Source organism: Anser brachyrhynchus (assembly GCF_964034855.1).
Source record: "Anser brachyrhynchus genome assembly, chromosome: 21".
NCBI lineage: Eukaryota > Metazoa > Chordata > Aves > Anseriformes > Anatidae > Anser > Anser brachyrhynchus.
The window spans coordinates 7,089,779-7,115,982 of NC_137714.1; the positions used below are offsets into that span (position 1 = coordinate 7,089,779).

General features: G+C 37.2%; 1 protein-coding gene across 6 annotated transcripts; it reads right to left on the reverse strand.

The window, feature by feature from the left end:
* Positions 1-370: 370 nt before the first annotated feature.
* Positions 371-26,204, reverse strand: NADK (NAD kinase). Of its 6 annotated transcripts, XR_013941415.1 has the most exons (13): positions 22,052-22,225; positions 17,324-17,537; positions 12,366-12,449; positions 8,813-8,942; positions 8,479-8,587; positions 8,147-8,232; positions 7,745-7,847; positions 6,761-6,912; positions 6,117-6,216; positions 5,315-5,472; positions 4,124-4,206; positions 1,856-3,509; positions 371-1,017 (listed from the first exon to the last, which is right to left on the reverse strand). XR_013941415.1 is itself a non-coding variant. In XM_080564469.1 (12 exons), the coding sequence occupies exons 2-12, from the start codon at positions 17,494-17,496 to the stop codon at positions 3,368-3,370; spliced, it is 1,320 nt and encodes a 439-aa protein (XP_080420595.1). In that variant the 5' UTR covers positions 17,497-17,537; positions 26,099-26,204; the 3' UTR covers positions 371-3,367. The 6 variants fall into 6 exon arrangements, 5 of the variants coding, with proteins under 5 accessions (XP_080420595.1, XP_080420594.1, XP_080420597.1 ...); XM_080564469.1 differs by lacking the exon at positions 22,052-22,225 and adding an exon at positions 26,099-26,204 and having other exon boundaries at positions 371-3,509; XM_080564468.1 differs by having other exon boundaries at positions 371-3,509.

Below are 26,204 nucleotides of genomic sequence, written 5' to 3' on the forward strand. Positions count from 1 at the left end.
TGAAACTTTTAAGAAAAGACTTTTATCAGACATACACAATCACAATAGCCTTACATATATTTCTAAAAAACAGAAACTACCATCCTGTGAGATAATGCATCAGAAACCCACACTGGATATTCATCTTCCAAGTAAGCAATTGTGTATACCTAATTTTATAATCTCAGTCAAATGCTGCTAAACAAATCCAACTTTACAAAAAAGATTTTATTGAAAGGATTGAAAAATATTCGATTTCAACAATATTTAAAACAAGTTTTCAAAGCATTAACAATATGTAACAAGATTTTTCCTCTTTCAAAAATTCAGTACACTCTGCTTTATACCATACCACACCAGTTTTTAATAACTTGAACTCTCTAGTAGAGACTTATTTTTTTTAACCAATTTCCAAGCTTCCATTTTGGCCCTATGTAGACTGGAAAATGTTTACAGGTACAGTGATATTTCCAACCCTCATATTAAAAAATAAAAATAAATCAGCAAAACTCTGTTTTACTAATACAGTTTAAACTAGTTTGATTAAGCTACATCAGCAAAATAAGCTTTTACCTCCAATATAACCCAGTCTGCGTTAGAGCTTTTATCATTCAGATGTAGTTTGAACGTGTTACCCACACTTCAAGCAGTTAAATATGCAGAAAACTTGAGTGCTGATCAAACTTCACTAGCCTGCTTGCGAATTGCTGGTTTGCAGATTAAAGGCCTTGAAAAGAGACTTTGTACAATTCAATAAATTCGTAATGTATTAACGCAAGTAATTTGTGTTGCATTTTGATACAAAGCAGCTAGTACAATTATAATCAAAGGAGCTTTTCTGAAGAAAAAGCAAAGGACTTAAGCCATCATATGACTTACTTTCCTGTGGTCAGTGACTGTAGTTCTCTACTAGGCTGAGCAGTGATCCAAATAATATTGTTATCAAGCAGGAAAAGTTGTACAAGCAAAACTGCAGAAGCCTCAAAACCAGTAATCCAATTGCAGTACGTGATAAATTTAAAGACAACTCCAGCAGATCTAATTTAGAAGAAATAGGTAAATTTTGTTTACATTTCATGAACTATGCACTCTGCAAATTAAAGTTCTACAATTTATTAAATGATACTTTTACTATTATAAAAGCATAAATAAAAAGTGCTGAATATAGTTTTATCTTTACAAAAATACTAGATAGATAAGGCTCATTAATTTCACCTCACCTCCACAAAATGATTTCCACTTCCTAGTGTGCCTGGTATTCTGCTTATTTTTCACTAAACAATATATTTATTTAGCCACTATACCCTGTTCCTCTTCTCAATTATTGCATGTTTAAATAAAAGAATAGTTTCAAAGCAAAAAGTTTGATGCTTTTTTCATAGCTCAAAAAGTAAACAGCTATTTAATAACTGAATACCCCAGCTTAGAAAACCCGTAAGCAGCTTCAAAACAGTGATAAAACAATTAATGCAGATTCAAGTGAAAGATAAATCTCAAAAGTTATCTTGACATTCTCAAGATATCACAAAATTTTTCTGTTTAGACCAAAGTAAATCAATATTCTACTCTACAAAATTTACAAAATGAATATTCATTTATATTAACACTATTTCATTGGGATTTTTTTTTTTAATCATTAACTATGAGTTTGCTCCTCTTTTATGGAAAAGTGCTCTCATCTCAATTTAATAAAATTAGACAGACTAGGGCAGCATCCAAAATGGAAGAGACATTATTTAAACCATTAGAGCACAGCACGTTAGGCAGAGTTCAGAAATTAATACATTTCCCATTACCACTTTGGACCACATAAACAACATAAGACAATCATGAAAAGTTAACACAGCTTCTCACTCTACTTTCAAGGAAATCCCACCTTCTTCAGTAAGAAATTATCTCCTCCGCAATTTTATGACGCAGGCTTAAATTTAACGGATAATGTCCACTCCTTCAATGGCCAACACAGCAACACTGTGAAAATGCTGAAGTTTGGGTAGTATGACCATGAGACTGCACCACAGAGAACATAAATGTAAACATTATTCTTGGGTTTGTTTTTTTTCAGTTAAAGTACAGTACAAACCCTTTTCTTTTTCCCAAACTATTTTTTTTTTCATAAAAGCACATACAATAAAATATGTACAGAGAAGTTAGAAACATTTGAAAGCATCTTAAAAAAAGTACATATGAGACTTAGAATATCTTGAATGTGCTGAAGGCACCATTGCTACTCTACTGGGAATGTGTCCTCTCATTTATCAGCCTACCAATGCAGTATCCCTTTCTGTATTACTCAGCACCCGGAGTTGGAAGATATCTGTGGAAGTTAAGGGCATTCAGGACACTATTGTCTTCAAAAAAATAGTAGTGCTATGCAATATAGTAGTAAGTTAAGTCCAGATTCTTCTTGAATACCTCAAGATTTTATTTTTTACTATATTGTCCCTAACGCTACCATTTGTTCTAGAGAATCAACAAAAATAAAATCAACACATTGATGATTCCCACCAACAGGAACTGCAGAGCTACAAACTAGCTCAGCTGTAAAAATGAAGATCACTGAAATAACCAACCCAGCACAAGCAAATGCTCGTCCATGCTAGTGGAGGATATTTACACAGTGATGACAGCTAAGGGTCAAACACTGTTCAAACAAATGGGCACTCTGTGTGCACGTGTTTGTGCATGTGTTATTTAGTTTTCACTAATTCCATCTATTCAGAAAAAACATTCTTCATGAGAACTATATATCTTATGGAGATATATATGTATACTTTTTAAACACTATTTTCATCTATTCATAAAAACAGCTGTGTTCCTTCACAGGTTTTGTCACATTTGCAAGTAAGAAAAAAGTATTTTAAGCTGTCTTGATAGGGAGGTGTTCTGGGGGAGGTGTATTTAAGCTAAAAAAAGAAGTGCTGTATTTTTTTAAAGTAATTTTTAGAGCTTTTATATGCATAGAAGTCTTAACAAATGGAATTACATATATAACAAATTAAACAGACTATTTTCATGCCTCTTTTCTACTGCCACTTTTCTATTATGTATCTACATACAGCCTACCACATTATTGGTAAGTTGTGTTACAATCAAACCTACAGATGTGGTTGTCAATACCAATCTGAAATAACCCATTTTCAGACTGCTCATTTAAAGGAAATTCATCAAATTGCATTACAATAATCAGAGCCTCACTTCTTCCATTTCTCTTCCTGCTGGACAGGAAGTAGCACAATATTTCCAGCCATCAGCAGATCAGACGGATATAAAGTATACCGCTATATATGTGTCTGAGATGGTGACCACACACGTTAGCAAAAACTTTAAAAGCATATAAAAGGGATACTGCCACTTTCCATTCCCATGAGTCATTAGATGTAGACTCTCAAAATTCTTCTTCGACGAAGTTATTTTGCTTCTTCCGAACATTCCAGTGTAAACACTCAGCCAAGCTTTCAAACCAGTCGCTCACAGGATCTCGGAAACAGATCGAAGGAAGGGGATAGCAAGAGGTAGTGATGCTAATACTGCAACAACACAGGAATATCCCAGGTCAGTCAAGGGCAATAAACAGCAATTTATTTTTTATTTTTAAATCTTCTAATCACTAGGCAGCCTAGCACTGCATTCTTTTGCTGGTCATCACAAACTCAACACTAGAACAAAGGAAAATTTAAGCCACCACCTTGGCCTTGAAATTTCAAGTTTTAGCAATAAGCGACATCACTAAGAAGTCTAGCATATAACAAAGGACCAAATGCCAAATGTGATGCTTGAATCCCTACTAGCCTCCTGATCTGACCTATGTATTTTTCAACCTAAGAGGAAATAAAACAGTTCAAGACAGAGTGTCTGGAACAGACAGTTCATGACAGTGTCAAGACATGTCCATCTTCCTTGCCAAGCATGCAATGTTACATGCTTTTGTCTTAATACTTTGCTTTCATAGTAAGATCTAAAAGACTCATATGAGAAATAAAGCACAAACTGTGCTAAAAGTGCTTAGAGAGATGTTAGGCTTTATAAAAGCTGTTTTCTTCACTGCCAGCAACCTTTTGACAGTCCGAACAGAACAAGAAAATTGCATGGATCAGTATTTTCTACACTTCAAAGAGGTACTACGATCAAGAAAATATTTCACCTGTCTCCATGGCATATTTCCTGTCTCTTCCTTCCATCAAATGAAACCCATGCTGTATTCCTGGCATCCGGGGAGAGCATTATCTGAAAGAGAGAAAAACTAACCTTCAGGTCCCAAACCTAATTTTTCAAGGAGCAAGGAACACCTTCTCCATCCTCCCTGTGAGTAAAGAACTTACACCTCAAATTTTACTGTTGCACCAAAATTTGTAAGCTGTCCACTACAGCACTGCAGTAGCATAACACACGAGTTCCAAATATTCGTTTCATGTTTGGGATATATACATATTTTTCTGTGTGGAATAAACAAAAACCCCTCTTTATACCAAGGTTATAAAAACAGAAAGACCTTCCAGCTACAGCCAGCGCATGCCTTAACCCAGTTACATGTGTTGACTCTAGCATCAATTTTGAGAAAAAATATTAAATTAATCCAGAAAAATAAATTTCTAATAAGTAATGAATCTAAATCTGTCAGAGTTAGGAAGTTTTGCTCATATTTAACATGCATTCCTGTTAAGAGGAAAGAAGTGAAATACAAATAAAATATTCAATTTATTTCATAAAACAAGAACATAAACCCCAGTGTACACTTCTTAATCCTAATCTTTCAATATACTTAGAGAGCCCTTATAGCCCTTAAGGATATTAGCTTATTATTACAAGAAGATTGAAAGCTGGAAGGGGTTCTTCCTTAACCATGGGCATTTGTTAAAAACACCCATTAAGTCCATTTTGTATTCAGGTTTTACACGCCACTTTTTTCTGCACAACACCATTAACAAAATTGATCAGGGAGTTACAGATAGTATTACCACTAATATACTCCAGATCTAGAATATTTGTTGTTTAGCCATGAAAGTAGAATTTTTCATTCCCTTAAACTCTACTGGTTTACATGGGCTTTAGCAGAAATGATTTAAAATTTTCTTTGCCCGAATGTAAGTGTATGTACTCCCATTTTGCAGACATTCACACAACTGCAATCCAGTAGAAAGCAGTGTAAAGTCTTCTCCTAGCGGGCGTATTGTTTTAAACAAAGATACATTCTTCAAACAGACTTGATCTGGTCCTCCTACAAACAAAAGAATGCAGGATACACACGGTAAATCCTGACCTCTTCTGTTTTGGTCAGGTTCACATGGTTATTGTGAAAGTTTTTAACTTGGAAAGAGAAATAATATAAGCTAACCTTGAGTTCCACTCCAGCAGGAACAACAATAGGTCTGAAAGACAATGAGTGAGGGCAGATTGGGGTGATCATTATTGCAGGAACATTCGGATGAATCATAGAAGCTCCTGCAGCAGCTGCATACGCAGTACTACCAGTTGGTGTGGAGACGATGACTCCTGGGGAAGCAGCAAAAATTTCACTTCCTTTAACATTAGAATCAGTGCTGTTATTTAGGAAGAAGACTAACAAATAGGACTGCTAATGAAAATATAGCAAGAGAGTATATCAACTTGTATTAGATTACAATTCTTCTGTGAAGCACAAGAAGTCAGAAACTCTTCTGATCCTGGCATGGCATGTTTGTCCTATGGGCTCACATAAATGGTGTAAACTTAGAAATATGTGTAACCTAGGATTTATAACAGAGACATAAATTTGCCTATAAAGGTTAAGAATTATGGGTTAAGAGCTTCTGTATTTCATCAGTTAGATTTGAGCCCTTTAGCAAATTCCAGATATCCAAGCAAATTTCTATTGAGCTACCTCTTGCCCCTTGCTCTAAAATATCATACCCAAAGAAGCTGCCACATGCCTCCACAAGCCCGTAAACAAACAAAAAACCGTTATGTTTAAGGCTTCCTTGACAACTTATGCATTCCACAATGAAAAATCTGACCTATTCTTTACACCCTCATGTTTTCTGTCACCAGGAAACTGCAGCTTGAGATTTTGTTTCAATGTGAGAAAAAGCATTCTCCAGTACAACAGCAACAGTCCACACATGAACTGACAAGCGATTTAGCTCAAGAAAACGACTCACCATCTCCTTGCACTGTTGTTATCAGGTGTCCATCTAGAAAGACGTCTACATTGGAAAGGTAAGAAGAAGGACCACGATCCACAACAACTTCATTTAGGACCTGCCATGACATCAAATGTCACCAGTCTGCTATTGCTGGTTTGGCAATTGATTAAATGACAAGCAGAAACATGTTTTCCAGATCTTTGAAAAATTCTACTGATTTGGTACCTGTGAAACTAGACTCTCTTTACTATTTCATTTCCTTAAGTGCCAGCTGAAGAGTTTTCATTTATTTATTTACAGAACGTTAAGAATTAAGAGTTATTTTCAGAAGATTGTTACTAGCAATGTGCAGGGCTTTTTTTTTTTTTTTCACTTATAAGGTCTTTAGGAGATCCCATTTTAAAACTACTCATTTTCAAAATAGACGGAAAATATTAGTACAGGAAAGTACAATATTAGCACTTACGGTTGCAGAAAGAAATCAAGTGCAACACTTTCTCATTATTTAGTGTACATATTGCGCCCTATATCAATATGGATCTGTCCCACACTACTGGGACAATGTAGTAAATTAACAAAAATGGGAAACTGATAATAAAACATGTATAAAGCAAATTACAAGGCACATATTAATTCCTTTGCTTATTTTGCACTCCGACCTGATACTGCATAATTTGCTTGCCCACTTCTTTCTCTATATTCGTAGGCACCACTCCATTTTCTTCTATACCATTTTGTACTGTCATCTTCTCTCTGTGCTCTTTTACTACTTTCACTTTCAGCCTGCTTCGCAGAACAAGTGCTGCATTGCCTAGAAGTAAAATATAGGAGAAAGTACAAGAAAGTTATGCTAGTATATTAAAGAAAATTGCAATGACTAGCAGCCTGAATGAAATATCATTCATCTATTTCCCGTGCAATGTTCCCAGTTTCATTCACAAGAGAATTGTCTACATTTGGTTAAAGCTCAAAACTGATTTTTAGTAGTAATGAGCAAAAATGAAGTCAAATTTGAACCCCATCCTTCCTCCCTTTCTTTATAAAGTAAAAAGAATATTTAAGTTCTATATGGATATGATCAAGATTAGAAAACAATGTTAGGCTCAAGTGATCTACACTGAGACAAAAGCTTAGCTTGAAGAAAATGACTGCATTAGAAACACCTATTAAAAGAACTTTCTAGCAATTGAGAATTTTATACATCTTTTCAGAAATCTACTTTGGATGCAACTCGAATAACCTCCTACTGAAGGAACAAATTATTTCTTTCCTCAATTATTTCATATGGTTGACCTCTCATTATTTAATCACTGCACTTCTTAGAGGAACGGACTACCATAGACTTCATAGTTACACTCTATTCGTAAGTTTAGCTGTCCTTTAATGTACGTTTTACATCTTCCTCTACTTGCTTGCTCCACACAGGACGAAGGTATTTCTTAGCCATTTTCCTTTACACAACAGTATAGAAAGCAGCACTGAATGCATCAATATAATGTAATACTTTAGTTTGGTATATGTTTCTTGTGACTCAATCTTATGGGACTACCTAAATGAGTTGGTTAATACATTAACCAGTCTTGGAAAAGGCTACAGAAAATGTAACAAAAAAGAAACACCACACCTTGTCTCCTTAAATTTACCTTCTATAACCTGAGTGACTTGGGACTGAAAATTCTCAAAATTAAATGGAGTAAGAAATCCAAGGGATCCCAGATGAAAAGCCATAACTGGAGGTACACTACCCTATCAATAAAGAAAAGAATTTAAAAGCTACTGAATAAAAGCAATTCATACTTCAACTAATTGCCTGTAAATATTTTGACTATTGATGTAACTTCAACTGTTCATAATAAAAAACAAAGCTATAATTAAATTAAGCAGCTCATATATGCATTATTTTCAGAAGGTATCAGGTAAAACAGGCTTGACAAAAAAGAACAAATAAAGGACAAATGCAGCCCTTGGTAACAAAGAAGAAAGTCTTCAAATACTTCAAAAAAAAAAAAAAGAGGCCTTTAAGTCTATTTCCAATAAAGACCAACCTGGAAAAGTGAAGAAGCATAAAGTAAGGTCCCATCTCCTCCCAGGCATATGATAAAGTCTATCTGATTGGAGATATCATCGTAATCTAGAAGCAACATTGAAATAAAAATTTTGAATTAGTTTTTTTCAAAGGTCTTAAATTCCTAACATAAATTATGTGCAGCATGCCAACATTAACTCATGAACATAAAAAAAAAAAACTAACTAGGATGTGTCAACAACTGTTTGCAAGAGACATCTTAACATCACAAACTTAATTCAATGACAAAGAGAATGTTAAGACAAATAAGCACTATGCCCCAATTTTACTTTCAAGAAGTCATTACCATACCTTCTCTGAAGGTACAAAATTTCTTCTTCACTGGTCCAAAATTATCATCATTAGCTATAGCAGGGTCTTCCAAAACTTTTTTTTCTACGTACACTATCATATTGTTCACCTAAAAAAGGTAAAATGAGCTAGTTAATAACCTCTTAAAGTACTTGCCTCTGCCTATAATCTGCATTAGTTTAAAATGTATGGATACCAGTTACAGAATCTGCATCTGCATTATACAAGTCTACACATTCCACATTTAACAAAATCAGTAGCTGAAAACAGGTTAGAAGTAAAGTTTCTTGTTACAGTTTAAAAAGAATGGACTTTACTTTTTTTTTTTTTTTACCTCGGTAAGATACACACAGAGCTCTTTAAAAGGCTGCAGCAGACTGGCATCACGTATCTTTTTAATAACAAGGACACTCTTGGGAGGTTTGTTCCATGTCAACCGCTGGCTTGCTGGATCCTGAATGTGCCTAAAGAATAGAAAAAGCACAATGTAACATAAATATTTAGGACTGTTAGATTTAAAACATCTTTTTATCAGAAAAGGTCATTATAAAAGAAACAAAAAGCATTGAGTAACTGAAAGAAATGGCAGAGGGACACTGCAATGCCCACAGATTTTCAAAAATGTTACTATGTTTCGCCTTGACAACATTCTGGCTAGTTAAGAATATATCTTATCACGTGCCAAATTAGAATAGTTTGGAATTATAATGATGCTTTTTTCCCTGCATGAAACCAAGACAAGTCTTATTATCAAGACTATTCAAAGACTTGAGAATCGCAAGAACTAAATATACATACACGACTGTTTTTGTGTTTTTCTAAGGGTAAAAATGAGTTCAGTAACAGAACTTCACGTTGTTCTGTAACACATTTAGTTGATGTAGGAATACCCAGATGTAACCTCTTTCTTCATTTGGATTCACTTCTCAGCTCCATGATTTCACAGTTGTATTTTGTGCATTACAGACATCCCATCCTTTTCCATATGGTGCAGATATAATCCGTAAAGCAAAGCAGATTAGTATATGTGCTGAACAAGCCAAATTTACAGATTTGGATTTAGCATTTCAAGGGTTAAAATAAAACAGATGCTGATGCTGGAAATGGTATAACCAGCTCCTTTTACTTTCAAAAGGAAAGTAAAATACTTATATTCTATATAAATACAGCCGGAACTATAGACTAATAGTCTAATACCAACAGCCTTTACTAACAAACACTGCCAACTCTCTCTCTAAATATTACATAACACAGAAGAGTACAAATATGCAGTTATATTCAGGATCACGTAGAGGCTTTCAACATCACATTTATACTTTAACTCATTGTATTTTACAATCAAAGGACCACAGAATAGAGGGAAGGTTAGAAGGGTCCCTCAATCAACTAATTGGAGTCTAGCCCAGTCCCCTGACACAGGGCTGGGGAGTTTTGAAAATGCTATACTTGGTCGAAATTATCACCCTGAATCTCAGATTACTATGAATTTGGAAGGCTTCTTCTGACTTGACAATAGCTAAAAATAAAAAACTAAAATTGAACTGATTAACGCAACTTTGTTTAGCCCTTTCAAACAGCTGCAAACAAATCAAAGTTGAAGTTTTATATGCTATTTCCAATTCAAACCATGACTAAAGAAATGAACTTGAGTACAGAAAAGAGTTACTTTAAATAATTCCTCAAATCTAAATACTGTTAAAAGGCAAAAGTCAGCTGTAGAGAAACCACCCCCAACAATATTTCAACATGACCAGGCTACCTTGTAAAGCTGGCAGAGAACTAAAGATTGCAGCATTGCTTTTCACTTAATAAACCTAGAACTAACACAATCTTTATTCAAACCAAAAAGACAGTCGGCCCACTTCAGTCGTACTCACCAATTCCACGTAGTTCTAAATGAAAAATTATTCATCACATGCTTTAAGATCTTCATTTTTTTTCCTGAAGTCAGGCAAATGCAACAGTTCCAAAAAAAGGCTGAGGCATTTATCGCTTCCTAAGAAACTGGTACTTCAAAAGAAAACATTTTTCCCTGAAGGTTTTTCTTTTCCCCTCAGCTAAATATTTCAACCAGTCCCAATAAAATGTTGTGAGGCTTTACAGAAAATTCCCTTATATAAAGTATATTCAGAAAATATACTTCAAAAAAAATACAGCCTTCAGAAAGCAGTTTTTTCAACACTAGCATTTAAATAGACACCAAGACCTTGACTAACTGAAGCCCAAAGATAAAAACTAGGATTTTCTGTTATATCCTCTCCAGTGAAGAGAGTTTCACATTACTAGTGACAGTAGAGAAGAAAAAACACAAGCAAAAAGGATACGCTTGTTTTTAGAAGCCACAAGAAACAAGAAGTCACAAAAAAAAAAATCTTACAAGTAGTAAGAATAGTAATTTGCAATTTGATTGTCAAATAGTCCTTTTCTTTGATGACCCAAGCATGCCCTTATCTCCCCAGCTATTCTGAACGCTGTGTAAGCAGGCTTTTCCCTGGCAAGTAGCGTGTGTTTAGGATTGCCTACCGCCTCTGTACTCAACTGATCTTGACACTATTATTATATTGTCCAGTGCTGGCTCAGCCCATGGGGAGGAGCATATTCATCAGGATCAGGTGGGTAAACACACAGGGCAGTATAGCAAGCCACAAACGTTAGAAGAAATGGAAAGAATAAGGAAGTTCAGACTTCTCGCATACTGCAAGATTTCTGCCACACCTGTGTAGGAAATGTTAAGGTACCACCAACTTGCTTAGAGGAAGACCACTATTATTTTAGGTATAGATTTAAAGAAATAAATATTTAATTCAAATATGTTAAGTGTAAAGTCAAAACAATAAAACAGAACTTTTAAAAAGGAGACAATATGTTTGCATGCCTGCTGAGTAGAAATGAACCCGTACTTTCACGCTAAATTTATCAGCAGACTAAAAAAAAACCTTGCCTTGATGATACTCAGACAGAAAGTGCTGCAGATCAAACCACTACCTCAAACGCCTGATACCAAGAGGGACAAGGTTTTCCTCAGCTGAGATTTTGCAGTACACAGAGCAATTCCTCTGCCTTGTGTTGTCCATAAAAATTTTTGTTTTTCTCTCACAGAGAAACACTTTTCTTTGTGGAATAAAGAAAACGCTACCAATTGCTTCTCTGTACCATAATTGCTGTATGGGTGGTTGATACACACGGAGTTTACTGTCGGTTCTGTTGGAGAAGCTTTATTACCATTGCCACTGTTGACCATGAGCTAAGGATTGAAGATTATGCAAAACATGTCTAAACAAAATTTTAGTACTTAATACTATTTGCATGCCCCATCCTATTTTTTTTTTTTTTAAATGTGAAATGGTTCATTTTCTTTTCAAAATATATACATTGGGTTAAGAGTAAACTCCATTAGTTTAGATAGTGGATTGTGGGCCTCAGAACATCACATGAATTATTAAGGTAAAAGTAAAATTAATTCCCTTTTATGTCTGTTATCCTGAGGGAATTATTCCAACTGGCATGACTACTAAATGTCCATACAGAGAAATACTGATTTTATCCTATCATAACACGGAGAAAACAAAAACAGTGACATTCAAATATATACTTTTTAATATGCAGATCAAGGTAACACATGTTTAATTGGTTTTACTTGAGAATCCAGTTCAGCAGTGCTGTACATTCTCTTCTCAGGCAGACTCTTCAAAGGATCAGCATGTGATATAAACCGCATGCCAATTTTTGCAATGCACACCCTAGAGCTTGGCAATCAAGCAACATAAAAGTCTCTGAACATCAGGTAAAATACAAACCATGCTGATTGGGGGATAAATAGTAGAAAAGTAAACTTATCGTCTTCCACATAGAATAAGCACAAAACCATTCATTTGGCAAGTACTTACATAATCGCTTTAGGATTTTGCAGCATACAGGCCTTTGGTCCAAATGTGGTCACTGGGCATGGTCCATGCAAGGAGCGTGTTCTCCTGGACATAAAAAGTTAAAGTAGTAAAAGAAACGTGATGACAAACTAGGTATTATTAGCTCCCCAACCACCAAAACCACATCTTTGAAAGAGTCACGTTAGGCAACGAAGGACAAAGTCCGTTTCTTAAACCTACATTTGTGGTTGAGTAGCCAATATAATTTTACACATATTAGCTCACACATTTCAAAGCTAAAATTTAACTCCTGTACCTACTTCCTTGACAGTGATTTTAATTGAAACCTCGTTCTCAGCTTATGCCCTCCTGACATGGCTAAACGCTAGGCTAAGCGGCAGTACTAGGCACATATTCTTGCGTTCATTTAAACTTCACTGTGCACAGAGGAAACACCACAGCCTCTAACGAGATGGCCAAATTTTCCTCAAGCTCGTTCTGTGAACTCATTGCAAGCCTGCGAAGTTTCTATTTAGTCACAACTCTCCTTGGTACTACAAAACAAAACTGCACATTGGTCTCTCAGGGATACAAAAGAAGTAGATAAATCTCAAATTATAAAAACATAACCTTTTTCAAGGTCTCACTACTGTGCAAAGGAAAACTCCTGCATTTATGGAATCAAGTACAAATAATTCCTGTTTCAGAATTAGCCATATAATACATATTTTTAAAAAGATATTTTTTTCAAAGTTAGAATAATAAAGAATTTAAATAACTGAAGAACGCATTTTTCAACTCCTCTGTTTTGTCTTTTCTGCATTTCCTGAAGAACTACAACTTATCTGGGAGCATAGAGTTTTAGAACAGGAAATGCAGAATGATTAAGTCCAGTATAAATACACATTACACAGCTTTTTAAGGTTTTTCCTTTTTTAAGGAAAAAGTGTAAGTCTTGACAAGCAGTTAGAAAGAAATCTCACAATACGAGGAAAAGACCTTCAGATTTTGTTGTTGCTGTTACTCTGTGTGTCTATCATAGTAACTATGTCTCAATTGTGTAAGCTTGCTTTTAAGTTTGTATCTTTGTACTTAATAAACTAACAAACAGAGGTCTTTACATTCTAAGTCATACAGAGATATGTATCTGGTACATCAGAATTCGGTTCATTTTATTAGGTACTAGTTTCGGTTACCTGCTTTTCTTTCTTTTTTTTTTTTTAAATTTCCTTTTTATTGATCACATTAAAAATGGTTTCCATTTCTTTCCACCTCCCACAAAGAACACAAGGCTTTTCACTTTTCTAAAATAGGCTATTTAACAGAGTGCTTGTAAGGTTAATTTAATCCCTTGAAAAATAAATTGAAGACATCCTGGCCTGAGACTAACTTTTTTTTTTTTTTTTTTTCAAAATTCTTAAGAGAACAAGCAATGAAGCATTATTCAGGCAGTTTTGCCTTCTACCATTTAGTGACATGCATGAATTCCACCACATAAAGAAACAGATCACACAGCAATCTCGCAGGACATACAGCTTGCCACTTCCAAGGCAAGTGGAAACACTGATAATAGAACAGACCCTCCACACCTCACTTTCACAAAACTACTTTTAGGTTGCTTGGTAACTTCACCTCTTCCAGTCTATAGCAGACTTGCTAACAGTACTACTGCAGCCAGGAAGTGTACCTTGGCCAACCGCACATGACTGTAAAAGGGCACGGTTTTCCAGCATTCTAAATATTTTACAACTTCCTTAAGCACTGACCCTGAATTCGAAACTCCAGCAATCACGGAGAGAAGGAAGGAATAGGAAGGTTTCAATAGTAAGGTTTCCACTTCACTAGCTGATAAATGTCAAGAAGCCTGTTTTTCTAGTAGTTTTCATGAACTACGACAGTCTTAATACTGCTAATACTTAATATTGGTGAAGTAAACCAGAATTACCATGACACTAACAGGATTTCATTACTAAGAGATCTCAAAATAAAGATTTATATCATCTTTCCTCTTTAGAATTTAAGTTTCTTTGCTTACTCCTACATAAATCTAAAAGATATGTTGACATCGAGCCTTCTAAAATTCATTGCCTCCAATCTTCAAACTAAGTATTTTTGGATTAGGTAGAAAAATTGCTAATTTTTCATTTATCCAATTACAGTTAATACAGACTTTGTCTTCCATGAGATGAGATTTGAAGAGTCATTTATCCTCAAACTTAAATCCCGCCCAGAACACAGGATTACTCCTAGCTCTAGGACGAGATTATCTGGAGCAAGTCAGAACTGTTCTGCCTTACCACTCCCCCCCACTACCCCCCTCAGCAAATCTGTATATGATAGAGAGTAAAACTAGCTTGCGTCACGTAACTGTTGAAATGTTACATAAAAGCTGCTAGAATTATTTAACTAAAAACAGGTGGGAAATATGCCTTTCTTGTGCTTAATTCAATTAACACAGGAACTGGTAACAAAACTATTCTTTGCTAGTAGTAAATCATCGCCACAATGCCTTTTATTGTGTATATTGTAAAGTAGCTCAGACCAGCCAGATGACTCACTTGTAACACCAAAAAAAGACACAACAAACCACAGACATCTACTAAAAAATCAGAAATAGATGACAGGTTAAAAAAAATACAATAAAATTAAGAAATAGCTGCAACATCTCATTTGTTCCATGTCCAAGAAAATATTCTTGTGCAAGATTTGAATACTGATAATTAAAATTTATCTCCTACAACACATACACAGAGGTGATACCTAGCTGTTATTCAAATATTTTTTTCCATTTATAAATCCGGGCATGGTAATATTCTTATCTGTCTGGATTAGTTACATGTGTTATAAAGTTTCTTATTTACATTAAAAGAGAAAAATGAGCAAGGACTTGTATTATTAGAGATTAATGTGTGCACAAAAAGCTCCAATTAATAATATGTATAGATTTTGGTTAAGGTTTTGCTTGTTTTTTCAACTTGGCCTTTGCTAAGAATGAGCAGCATTGCACTGGAAATTATGCATCTTTTACAAAGATATACTTGCCCATTCAAAGCAGATAGGCATCTACTTCAATTTGAATGCTGCACAGCAAACCTGAGATCGCTTTCAGTCTGACATTCTGCAAAATGCCTCATGACAATTTTACACTAATTTGAGGACAGCCAGTTAATAAATGTAGAGCATCTTAATGAAAAAATACTGTAAACAATTACCCTAACTTCTCAGTTCTAAAGATTTAAGCGGAGAAGTAAAACCACACCAGTTTCACAGCAGGCTTTTAGTGTAAAGACTTACCTGTTGACTCTGGTACAGAGCATAGCAGCTAGAGCAGCACAGTCAGAGCACAGCCCTTTGCGAACATTTTCCAAAAACATTAAAGTATACTGACTGAACTATGTATGCAAAACAAGTATTTCCAAGTATTAGCCTCTTTAGATGAAAGCCTTTTATTATACCTCTCTTCACCATAAAGCTTCCCCTGGGATCTTCAGGTCTCACCCACATATGCTCTGCTTTGCAACAGCAATTCTACTAGCAAAGTTGTAACTCTGGAGGAGAATTTCACCTGTTGAGCAATGCCTCTGTGATTCTGTCCATGCCTCTCAGCCTTATGCAGGATCACAATATAAGGAGGTTCTGCTACGCTTCCCACAAGATCTAGACACGCTGCTACCACGGCATGCTATTTGATATTTACAGTGGGTCCAAAGATCACAAAACTGAAAGATCTGTCCAAGTCGCCCACGTGACAAGAGCCTTGAGTCTAGATTCGGAACTTGGCTCAAAGAAAAGATGGGCGTTTCTCACTGTTGTGATACCATCTGCAAGCATCAACTATTTTGTGCTGCGTCATCTTACCTTAACCATAATTCTCATACACGTTTTTGATGCATGGCACAACAGCTCCAGCTAGGGCAGTTAGAAAAGCTCACAGAAGTCACTCTAGTGTTCATGGATTATTTTTGAGACTACAAACACTGCAGATATCTGCTTTGACAGCCATGCCATTTTGATCACAGGTCTGTTCCTAGTTTAGTCCCCACCTTTAAATTTCTGATTTCATTTTAGGCTAACAACCCTTTAAAGTGCATTTTAAATCCCTTAAAAAGCAAGCGGTTGAGCAAGAGGCAAAACTCTGCCAACTAGTCAAAGATCAGGAACTACAAACAAAACTGTTCCTTTGCTGTGACTTGAGCAACTATCAGGCTATAAATTAACATCACTCAGTAAAGATGCATTTGCATTTTATTTCTGGAAGGTACTTAAAACTTCTGAAGCTGGGTTGAAATATGACGTACTTAAGTATTCAAAGTTCAAGTCTATCCCAAGACTCTGGAAGTCGAGTGTTTAGGCACAAGGGGTTCCTCAAATTTCAAACCATTTTGTGTTTACCTGTTTACAGGCAATAACCTTCTAAGCTCCCATATTTAAAAAAAAATCCTTCACCTGGAAATGTACCCATACTTTCTTAACTAAGTTTCTCTACTAAGAGAGAATTTCAATACATAACACTACAGATAGCAGTTTCAGACAGCATTCAAATGGAAAGCTTTGAGACAACACATTAGCCGTTTGCTTTAAGAAGTCATACATGCACATGCAGAATGTTGCTGAAACACATCTACAAAAAAAGCAGTTTAACATCTACCAAGAAATACTGAACCAGAAGCAAGTTGTGAGAACCAACCGGAACCTACTCACATGAATGCCAATTTAGAGATGACCACACACACGGCTGCTTCAGAAATTCAAATCCTCTTCGCAGCATGGACCACAACAGGATGGCTCTCTAATCATCTCCCACCCCATTTAGTACCACAAAAGAGTTTTGTTGTTCTTTCTATTCATTATCAGGTAACACAGCTCTAAGACTATGGTTATTTAAAAAGAGGAGCAAAAACTAAAACCTAGATAATTGTATTTTTCTTCTTATTATTATTTTTTTTAAATAGCAGAGCAGGAAGAAACAAGAGCCATACCTGAATTCTTTGGTGCTTCCAAGGGCTGGAGAAGCAGACAGGCTTCGTGACTTAGCTCGTCCCCGGCTAGTACTGCTCCACTCCTCATCATCGTGACACGCTGAGCAATGATATGCAGAATCTGCGCTCACATCAGCCTTACCGGTGCACAGTTTTTCTTGATTCACCTCCATACTGGAAGTGGAAGAACCTCAGAGAGGGAGAAATTTAATTCCTGCAGAAAAATATGAGGGGAAAGGGGATAGAAAAGAGAGAGAAGAAAAATCTTAGTATTAGCGAGCATCAGACACTGAGTTGACACAATTTGGTAGACACTTCTCAAAAGCATCTGGGCAACTGAGAAGTTCTTCAAGGTCATCAGAAGACACTGGAAAGAAAAAAGAGCAGAATTAAAACTCGTATGTTCCCAGATTTACAGCAGTTTCCATTTGAAGCTGTTGAACACCGTTAGTTCAAGACCAGTGCGTCTCCAGTTATATCCAGCAAAAATAAATTTATTTTAGAGACTGAAGAGGAAAAAGAGCTGAACTATTTGCCAGGAATCAAGAACTTGGGGATATCTATAAATTCATCTACTAAGTGATACGTACATCAAACAAAACTAGGATAAGCTACAATAGAAAAAATGTCGAAGTGAAAAGAAAATACAATAGTGACAATCTTAATAAACTTCAGTTCTCAACTAAAAGGAGATTAAAACCAAGCCGAGAAGAGACAAAAGACAAGTCAGAGTTCTGACTGAAGTGAACTGAAATTCTTGAATCATTTGCGACAAACTGAAGAGATGGTCCAAACAAACAAGATGAAATAAGGACAAATGTGAAGTATTTCACTTCCACTAATAATCAGCACAAATGTAAGATAACAAACAGCTGGCTAGAAAGCAATTTTGCAGGAGTAAAAGAAATAATTTAAATATCCATTCTTCCCAAAAATAAAAGAAAACTCACATTTAAATTTGCATCATTATTTGAACTGAATAGAAGCCTTGTCACAAAACTAGAAAGCAACTTTCAGTGTGTAAAGAAACACTAAACTGTACACAAGCAGTATCTGAAATAATGAAGTCTAGAGGAACAGTACATTCCTCAGATGATTTCGACACAGAAGAAAATGTTGGCTCATTAAATTTTTGCAGATGTTTCTAAAACAGCTTTTAGCACATTGGATGGGCCTCTTACTGTATCCTGTACAGAATAGATCAGGACATTATTGTAACTGTTAAAACAGACTTGGGGGCTTGGAAAATACTCATGGAATAATGGTATTTGGCTGTACAGTTAAGAGGATAACAAATCTCAGTAATTTTACAAGTACTACACTTCACAGCATCTCAACTTTTAGATAACAAAATATTGACAAAATGTAGTAATTTATAAGGAATACTGGTTCATTAGACAGAACCGCCACCTAACCATGTTAGAATCTATTTTTGCTCTTACTGTACACATTATGCCTACGCTAAAAAAACATCACTACAAAGAGGTACAATTAGAGTCAACCATTATTAATTGATAAGATCCTGTGCTAGTAAAGATATCAATGCTTAGTTGTTGGTTACTCATTGCTTAGTATTACCTGTGACCATGACTCAGGAAATACTCGTTTCAACACATTTTTGACAGCTGAAATTAGAAGAATGTAGCTTCATTTTTTAGAAAACTTTAAGCTTAAAATAATCTTTTACCAGTTGATTCATGTGAATAATTCTCTCTGATCATGCAAGCGCATCCGTAAAATACTGCAAAATCTGACTCAGCAGAAGTTAGTTTTATTAGATTTTAATTTGTATTACCTGTAATGACAGCCTCATCAAGTTTCAGGAATACATCCCTGGCTGTTGTTTCTGAACCAGGTACAGAAAACAGGTTGCTTAGATATCTAAGTTTCAGAAAAGAAGTGACTTTATCAGATATTTAGCATCTGTGCGCACATGAGGAAAGTTCTTACAGTGTTTGTTCTTGAAATCATAATCTCAAACTAGCTCACTGTCTGTAATCTCTGAAATAAAAAGTCTCAAATGAGCATTTTATTTATATTTTTCCCCTGCAGGCTAACTGGATTCTGAATGGTTTTCCCAATCAAATATAGGAAGAATCCAAAATTTTAAGTTCTGAATTTTAATAAAGAGCACTTTATCCATTAGGTTTACGAAAAAGCCATAAAGGAGGTTAGAAAACTTGACACTAATTTACCATCTGTTTGTAGATATTCAAACGTGCAATGTACTTATCATTTCCGGCCTATAAATTAACATATCCAAAAAAAAAAAGCACAATAATTTATACTTCTAAATCTAGGGATCATTCTTTATAACCAGAAATCATAACAAGTAGATTACTCTTGCATTTGACGCATCTATGTCACTGGGTCTGAACAGGCTTCTCGAGCCAGCAGCAGTGAGCAGTCTCTTATCATCCCTTAACTTATTCTCAGAGACACACTCCTCAAAGATATTCATATATCCCTTTATATATATCCCCCCTGCACATCCATGCTCAAAAGTCACAATTTTTAGTTATTTCTTAAAAAACTGTACTAAAGATAGACACACAAAAATTTGACAGCCCAGGACGTGGCACCCATCCTATTCCATAGCATCATCATCAACTAAGAAGTGCAGAGAAAAATAATTTATATCAGAAGTAATAAATGAGGTGTGCTTCCAAGTGACTTTGAGAAATCTTGATCTGACAGATGCTGTCAGTGAAGAAAATCAGATTAGCACAAAACTGGAATAAAGACATTGCGCAGATCTACTACTAAATACAGCCTAAGAACTTGATATTCCTCCCTTGTAATGCTTTCCAATTCAGGATGTTTTAACTACAGCTTACACCATGTACTGTTTAATTAACGTCCCCTCACAAGACCTTTATTAAATAAGCAGACCTGACATAAGGACAAAACTATCACTGAACAGCTCCCAGGATTGGATCCAAAAACTTGAAGCACAAATCAACAAACGAGTGAAAAGGCTGCTCTGGTCTAAGTCACATCCAAAATTAAGAAAAACAGAAAAAGAAAAGATTTTTGGGTAAGAAAAAGATTTTTCTTTTGGGTAGACCTGTGCGGTATCAAGAGTTGGACTTGATGATCCTTAAGGGTCCCTTCCAACTCAGGATATTCTATGATTCTATGATTCTATGATTTAGAAGCATAGCATTACAGAACGAATGACAACTGAGAGAGATTTAACACTTGAACAATAGAAATCCTGTTACGATGACACGAAGTAGCAAGTTGAGTCACCTTGGACCTAAATAAATAAATATATTATTGTAGCCTATCCCATCTTCAGCTTCTCCATGGTTACAAATGAACACTCCCATGAACCAAAACTTGACACAGGTTTTGTCAAACCACCTCTGTATGGAAGGAAGTGCTACCATAACAGCCCACGAGTTAAACTATTATTAAGGAATCACACTCCAGGCCTACACTAAGAATTCTAGCTATAAAAGAAGCTTGAAACAATTTTACTAAGCCTTCATACATATGTAAACCACATCCTGGTAGCCTAGAGTCATATGCACTCATCTTAAAATGCAATATTCACCACTGTTAGATCACACTGAATATAGCATAAGAATCATGCTCTTCTGATGCACAGAGCTACACAAGGCGCATAAGGCTGCAAATCATCCAGAAATTTAAACCATTCTTTGCATGAGATTGCTTGTCAGCTACTGTTTTGTAACAAAGTTTTCCTCTGTGAAATGCATTACCCTAAATCCTCACAATGAGGGGATTACTGCAGGTTCCGTCCCAACCAAATACACTACTTTTAACATGCCTTTGAGACTGTAGCAATTCTACTAATTTCTTAGAAACTGCATTAGCCCGCTGAAACTCTTAGTTCTGTAACATGTTATCAACTCTAGTATTACAGCAGAGACAACAATGTTGTATGCAAAAACTGGTATCAGCTGCCCTGCTGCTACAGACCCCTCTGTGCTTAATCACTTAATTCTGTAGTGGTTTGTATTATTATTACATTTTACTGAACAAAGCACTCCAATAGAGCTTACGTGCACATGACTCCATCCCCATGGCACTAAACCTCCTCTCACCTAGAAAACTACAAAAAGAAGGAACATCTGCATGGGATAGACAAGGTTTTTTTCTTTAAGTTTAGAACTTCATATCCTAGACGCTATCCTGTGTGTGCGGAAAAATCTTCATATCCTAGACACTATCCTGTGTGAAGAAAGATCTTCATATCCTAGACACTATCCTGCATGTGAGGAAAAATCTTCGTATTCTAGACACTATCCTGTGTGTGAGGAAAAATCTTCGTATCCTGGACGCTACGCTGCGTAAAGAAAGATCTTCATATCCTGGACACTATTCTCTGTCTGAAGAAAAACATGAATAATATTCCGCACTGAAATCCAGCTGCCTGGAAGCAGTTGAAATCCAGTGGCATCTTTTTGATTACATTCTACCAAAAAAAAAAAAAAAAAGAAAAAGAAAACCACCACACCACAGATAGCATGACCATCACGTGTTAAACACCCAGGGAAAACAAGCCCATTCTTTAACCCTTCCCCTCCAGAAACACCAGCACACAGCCTCCCTCTGACAGCGGCGAGGCTCGGTCTCCCCGCCGGGAGGTGGCGGCCCCCTCAGCTCGCCTCAGCCCCCCGGGCAGCCGCGTCCCCGCACCGCTCGCCCTCCCGCCAGCCCGGCCACCCCTCAGCGCTCCCTGCCCGGCTCCCCACTCACCGCGGCTCCCTCAGAGGCCGGCCGGCCGCCCGCGGCGGCTGTGGCGGTGGTTATGGCGCTGGCGCTGGCTGTGGTGGCTGTGGCGGTTCCAGGGCAGGGAGCGGGGCCGGCGGCCCCTGCGCGCCTCCATCGTCCCGTCCCCGCCCAGCGCCTGCGCCGGCCCGGCCACGGCTGCGCATGAGCGGTGCGGCCCAGGGGCAAGTGTAATTAACCGGAGTCGATTTAATTAAGGTGGAGCCGGGCCGGTTGGGCCGTTCCTGCAGCTCAGCGGCCCGGCTGAGGGTTTTGTGCCAGCCAGCGGGGTAGCTGTTGGTTTGTGTGGAGACGGGCCCGCGCACAAGTTGTTTTCACTAAGCTATAGAGCGCCTGCTTGTTGTTTGCAATTCGAAGTTAGCCGTAATTACGGTTAGTCCCCAGCTAAAGACAGAAAAGAGCCCAGACCAAATGTCATGACACACAGACAGGAGCTGTGGAACAGCTGCTGTGACCAGGCGCGGGTTCCCCGAGCAGCCACGGTGCCCTCGGAGGACACCAGCAGCGCACAGCGAAGCGTTACACAGCTGTGGCTGCCTGACGGCCAGCCTTGGCAGGCAACTCCAAGCTCAATGCACACACACAGCCCTCGGAGCCCTAACACACCTCCTCGCTCCCGGGGCAGGCCTGAGGACAGGCACAGACTTGTGCACCCAGCTGGCCCTGGTCGCTTCGTGCCACACCTCGCACTCCTGCTGCCCTGGCTGTGGCTTGCATGCGTTGTGCTCACACCCCCCTGCCCTACAACAGCAGTCGTGGACGTGGACATTCATCTTTCCTTCGGTAACTCATCTCAACAAGAGACAGAAGCTCTTAAAATACAGGAAACTGTTTTTCATTCTGTCCTTCTGAAACTAATTTTTTAGCGCTCCTTCACGGTTGGCAAAGAATTAGGTTTTCTAACATCCAGATTGCATTTTCTACCAATACAAGAGGTCATGTACTAGATTGTATATCAGGACAAACCTATAGAGTTCCCAAGTTACACAATTTGAGAATGTGTTAATTTTGGCTTTTTTCCTCTTCATGTATAAATATAGATTTTCAGGAAAGTGCGGAGTCGCAAAGAAGTGACAGTCAGTAAATGAAGAAGCAAACCTGAAAAGAGGGAAGTAGTTGCTACATAAGGGGAAACACCATAGGAAATGTTATATCATTATTTTTATTATTATTTTTTTAAGTAAAGCTATTGTTCTGAGTCAAACTTTTGCTTTATTCCTCCTTCCAGGCCATACTAACAGCCCAGTCTGCAAGAAGTTAATGAGACAATACACAGTTCTATGAAGTCAGTTATAGCTTGGAGACTCACAAGTCTTTCAGGTACTTAAAAGGGATGTTCAAACTGCAAAGGGACAACAGAACATGGCATCAGGAAGGAACATAGCACTAAGTTACACAAAGTCAAGGCATTTATCTCAAAAATTGCAGTAAAACATGTTTCAGCAGGAGCCACGCTTGGACACAGTGCCTTTGTTAACTATGCCTGTCCATACCCAAATACCATCTACAAAAGCTGACCAAAGAGCAAATTTTCATTTGAGTTGGCTCTGGGGGGTGGGGAATTTTTCCAAATCCGTAAAGATGAAAGATAGAAGCACCACTAGAACCGTTTCTAAAAAGAATACATATTGGCTGTTATAAAACAAACATTTCAAAGTGGCAATTTTTTTCTAAGCACAGTTACATCATACAGGCGTGTAACATTTTGCAACAGGCATGAACTCTGGACTTGATGAACACTTATCCTCATTAACTGATGGAGATCAGATAAGAGTGTAATCAGCTGAGCCTATCCTATTTATAAAAGAGCTACAGTTACAATAGCAGCTCTGAGCTGCCCAGGTTCAGCAGTGATCTTGGCAGCTCTACTTGCTCATCTGGATGCATGTAACAGAGAGACTGGTAACACCTCTTCCCTTCTATACAGATTGATGTGCCATGAGAAATAGAAGTCTTACATCACTTTTGAGCGTGTGCTCACTAAAGAGCATAATCAGAACAACATAGCTCATTAACCAGGTTGTGCTTCTTTTCTCCCAGAGAAAACACTAGGGAAGACTGAATCAAGTGAAACTGAAAAAAACAAACATTCACAGTAACACTGAGAAATAAGCATAAAAACATCATGCTTTATTATTTTTTTCTCTACTAGGGCTTTCAGTTCTGTGAAATAAATTTGCCTTTAGATTAACAGAAGAGGTAAGTTAACAAAAATGCTATTGCTTGCCCAATTCATTGCACAGAAGACTGGTGCCAGATATGGAGATGCTCTGCTCTGTCTCCATCTACAACTCAAACCTACTTTCAGCAAAAGGTGTTTCCACTGAACAGGAAAAAATTAACAAATTGTCTTCAGCGACACCTAAGAGGGTTGAAGAACATAGTTCTTACCTCTTGAACCTCATTTCAAACTGTCTCAAATGATTCAGAATTCCTTAGAAATCATGAGAAATAAAAATGTACCAAGTTTAAATTCTGATGAAAACAGTGTCATGAGTGTGACAAATAAGCTATTATCAATGTGCCAAACTACAGAGCTACTGACATAAGGACAGAGTAATGCACGCCACAGCATTGCATTCATTATTCAGGCTGATTACAAATACCTCCAATAGTTACGTAAATGTCTTCATCCCCATTTTAAAGACTGGAAATTAGATTAATTGACTTGCAGGAGGGTTCTGTGCCATAGCTGAGATAAGCAATCAGGAATGTTGGCATGGAGCCCCACGCTCAATCCACTTGACAATACAAACCGTCTTTGATAATGCAAGGATAGCACTGAGAGCTGCTGGCAGCCAGTAAAGAAAACTTAGGTAACAGAGAGTGGAGAGAAGCAGGAGAAATCTAACATGCAAAGAATATTGCAAAGGGGAAACGTGCAAATTCTTTGAGCGAAAGGCCAAAAATTTAGCCCCATTATACAAAAGAGCTAGCTAGAAAAAACATACCAGATTGTTCTAAGTGCATTGGCTCCAGTTAACAAAGACTACAGCTTTCATAAAGTCTCTGAAGAAATTTTAGCAATGTTAAGACAACCTCATTCAGTAGAAAACGTTCTTAAAGGAGTTTAAGGAGAAATTCTGATGACTGAATAAAAGTAATATAAAGCCACACTTCAGATGGCCTGCTAGCCATGTGACACAACTTAGGGATAAGACTTGCAAAAAGCACTGGGCTGGATAGCCTGATTACCTCGTTGGACTTGATTATCTGGGATCCACAAGGATGAGACCAGTGACCACATTTTCACGTTTTTGGACAAAACATGTGGCTAAATGTAAATTTCAAGCTCATACAATTCAATTTAACATCCTATACTCAATACAATCTAGATTCATGCTAAATTATGGGACAAAAATGGGTTTGTACCACTGACATGCTCCTGTTAGTGTACAAGACCAACAGCCACTCACACTTCTGGATCTTCCTTTGGAAGTTGAGAGTCCTAAGCAAATTCTAAACATCTCCCCATTTTTCAGTTTCACTGCTGATAGGCTTCAGTGTTGGAATGAAAACACTGAGAGGATTCAGCTTCATAAAGTTCTCCTGCCCCAAAGAGTACAGTGACTATGGCAGAGAGCAGCTGAACTGAGTAAGTCTGTAACTAAACGCAGTTTCTTTTTCGGAAACACATGTTCACAGCTGGTTGATTCAATCCATGGCTTTGGACTGCCCCTAAAATTTCTAACCACTATTGAGCTGTCACAGTGTTGAGCAACATCCACAACTGAGGATTTTTACTAAGTCTGATCAGTAAAGACGACTGTCCCATCTTGATGAACAATGATTTGGCTTGAACTATACTTGGCATCTGAATTATGCCTCAGCTGGAAGTCATCAATCCTGAGGAAGTTTCAGCAAGTGAAAAGTACTTATTTTGTCTCATCACTAGTAAGGACTATCCCAAGCAAAGATCTCTCCCACCTCCATATCTTTCTCTATACGAAAATAAATGTAAACAATTATGCAAATATATCTTATTCTTTATGAAAATAGACACCTGGGACTTACCTCCTATCTCACAGCAGGATACAGGAGAGAACTATGGAGAAGGGCTTGGGCTACAACTTGGGGTGTTTTGGGAGGTGCTCCTGTCTCTCCCTGTGTGACTCATGCA